General features: G+C 42.0%; 1 protein-coding gene across 1 annotated transcript; it reads right to left on the bottom strand.

The window, feature by feature from the left end:
• Window positions 1-231: 231 nt before the first annotated feature.
• mrpl32 (mitochondrial ribosomal protein L32) lies at window positions 232-873 on the bottom strand (the record flags this gene model as incomplete). The annotated part of the gene is given in 2 exon segments (XM_014024174.1): window positions 232-410; window positions 680-873. Coding segments are annotated over 2 exon segments (282 nt in total), but the record flags the coding sequence as incomplete, so codon positions are not given.
• Between the last annotated feature and the right edge of the window lie 143 nt (window positions 874-1,016).

The following is a 1,016-nucleotide window of genomic DNA, read 5'->3' as shown; positions in this document are numbered from 1 at the left end:
AAAAAAATTCTTTAAAAGTCAGACAGAATGATTTTCTCAAAAAAAATATTTCACATTTTGTCTCTCATAGTTGAGGTCTACCTATGATGTCAATTACAGGCCTCTCTCATCTTTTTTAAGTGGGAGAACTTGCACAATTGGTGACTGACTAAATACTTATTTTCCCCACTGTAAATCTGTTCATGTCTGTATTTATGTCCAGCTCTGCAGCCCTACATGCACTTCGAGTACCTTCAATTTTATAAGTTTTGCTTCACTTCTCCTCCTGGTGCGGTTGACCTCGATGGAGCGTCTCTTTTTGGGGGCGGCCATCCACAAGATGCTGTCCAGGAGGGTCGGCTCCTCCTCCGGCTCATGCTCTTGGTCGGTCTGAGGCAGGAGGCTCGGGCCGTTCACGGCCAGAGCTGGAGCTACACAGAAAAAAAAAAACTTATCTTCACAACTAAGACACAAATGACCTCACTGAGGCCACAACACAGACATGGCTAACAATCAACGCTACGCTGATGTGATTTGTAATGGAAGCACCGAAAAATAAAACACTGTCATTGAGAAATAAATCAGTGACACTGAAAAAACCTAAGATGATATTCTTTCATTTAAACGACTGCTTTCAAATGTAAGCTGTGACTGTTTTAGCGCCACCGAAATCAAACGAGATTTCAGTGATTAAACTCACCCAGTTGTGGTGTTGGTCCCAGTCCAGCTGCCTGCAGAAACCTGCTTTCAGCTCGTAACAAAGAGCACCTCAGGCTGTGAACCAGCACCGCTAAATTAATCATTTTTTGTTCTTTTAACCTCGTTCGTCTTTTAACACGCTCACCAAAAACCCTCACGGTCACCCGACACGGGTTTATGACGTCATTAAACAGCGACGACAACAACTTGATCTTCTTCTCCTCCGTAAACAAAAAGGGATTGACAAATGGCTGCCACCTGGTGGTGGAAGTTCTCAAACGAAGGTTTTTTTTTTTTAATTTTTTAAATTAAACAACAAAAAACACACAAAATGATAC

The sequence above is a fragment of the Austrofundulus limnaeus genome, unplaced genomic scaffold (assembly GCF_001266775.1).
Source record: "Austrofundulus limnaeus strain Quisiro unplaced genomic scaffold, Austrofundulus_limnaeus-1.0 Scaffold411, whole genome shotgun sequence".
Taxonomy (NCBI): domain Eukaryota; kingdom Metazoa; phylum Chordata; class Actinopteri; order Cyprinodontiformes; family Rivulidae; genus Austrofundulus; species Austrofundulus limnaeus.
Note: the sequence above shows the minus strand (reverse complement) of the source record. Positions and strands in the feature narration are given on the sequence as shown.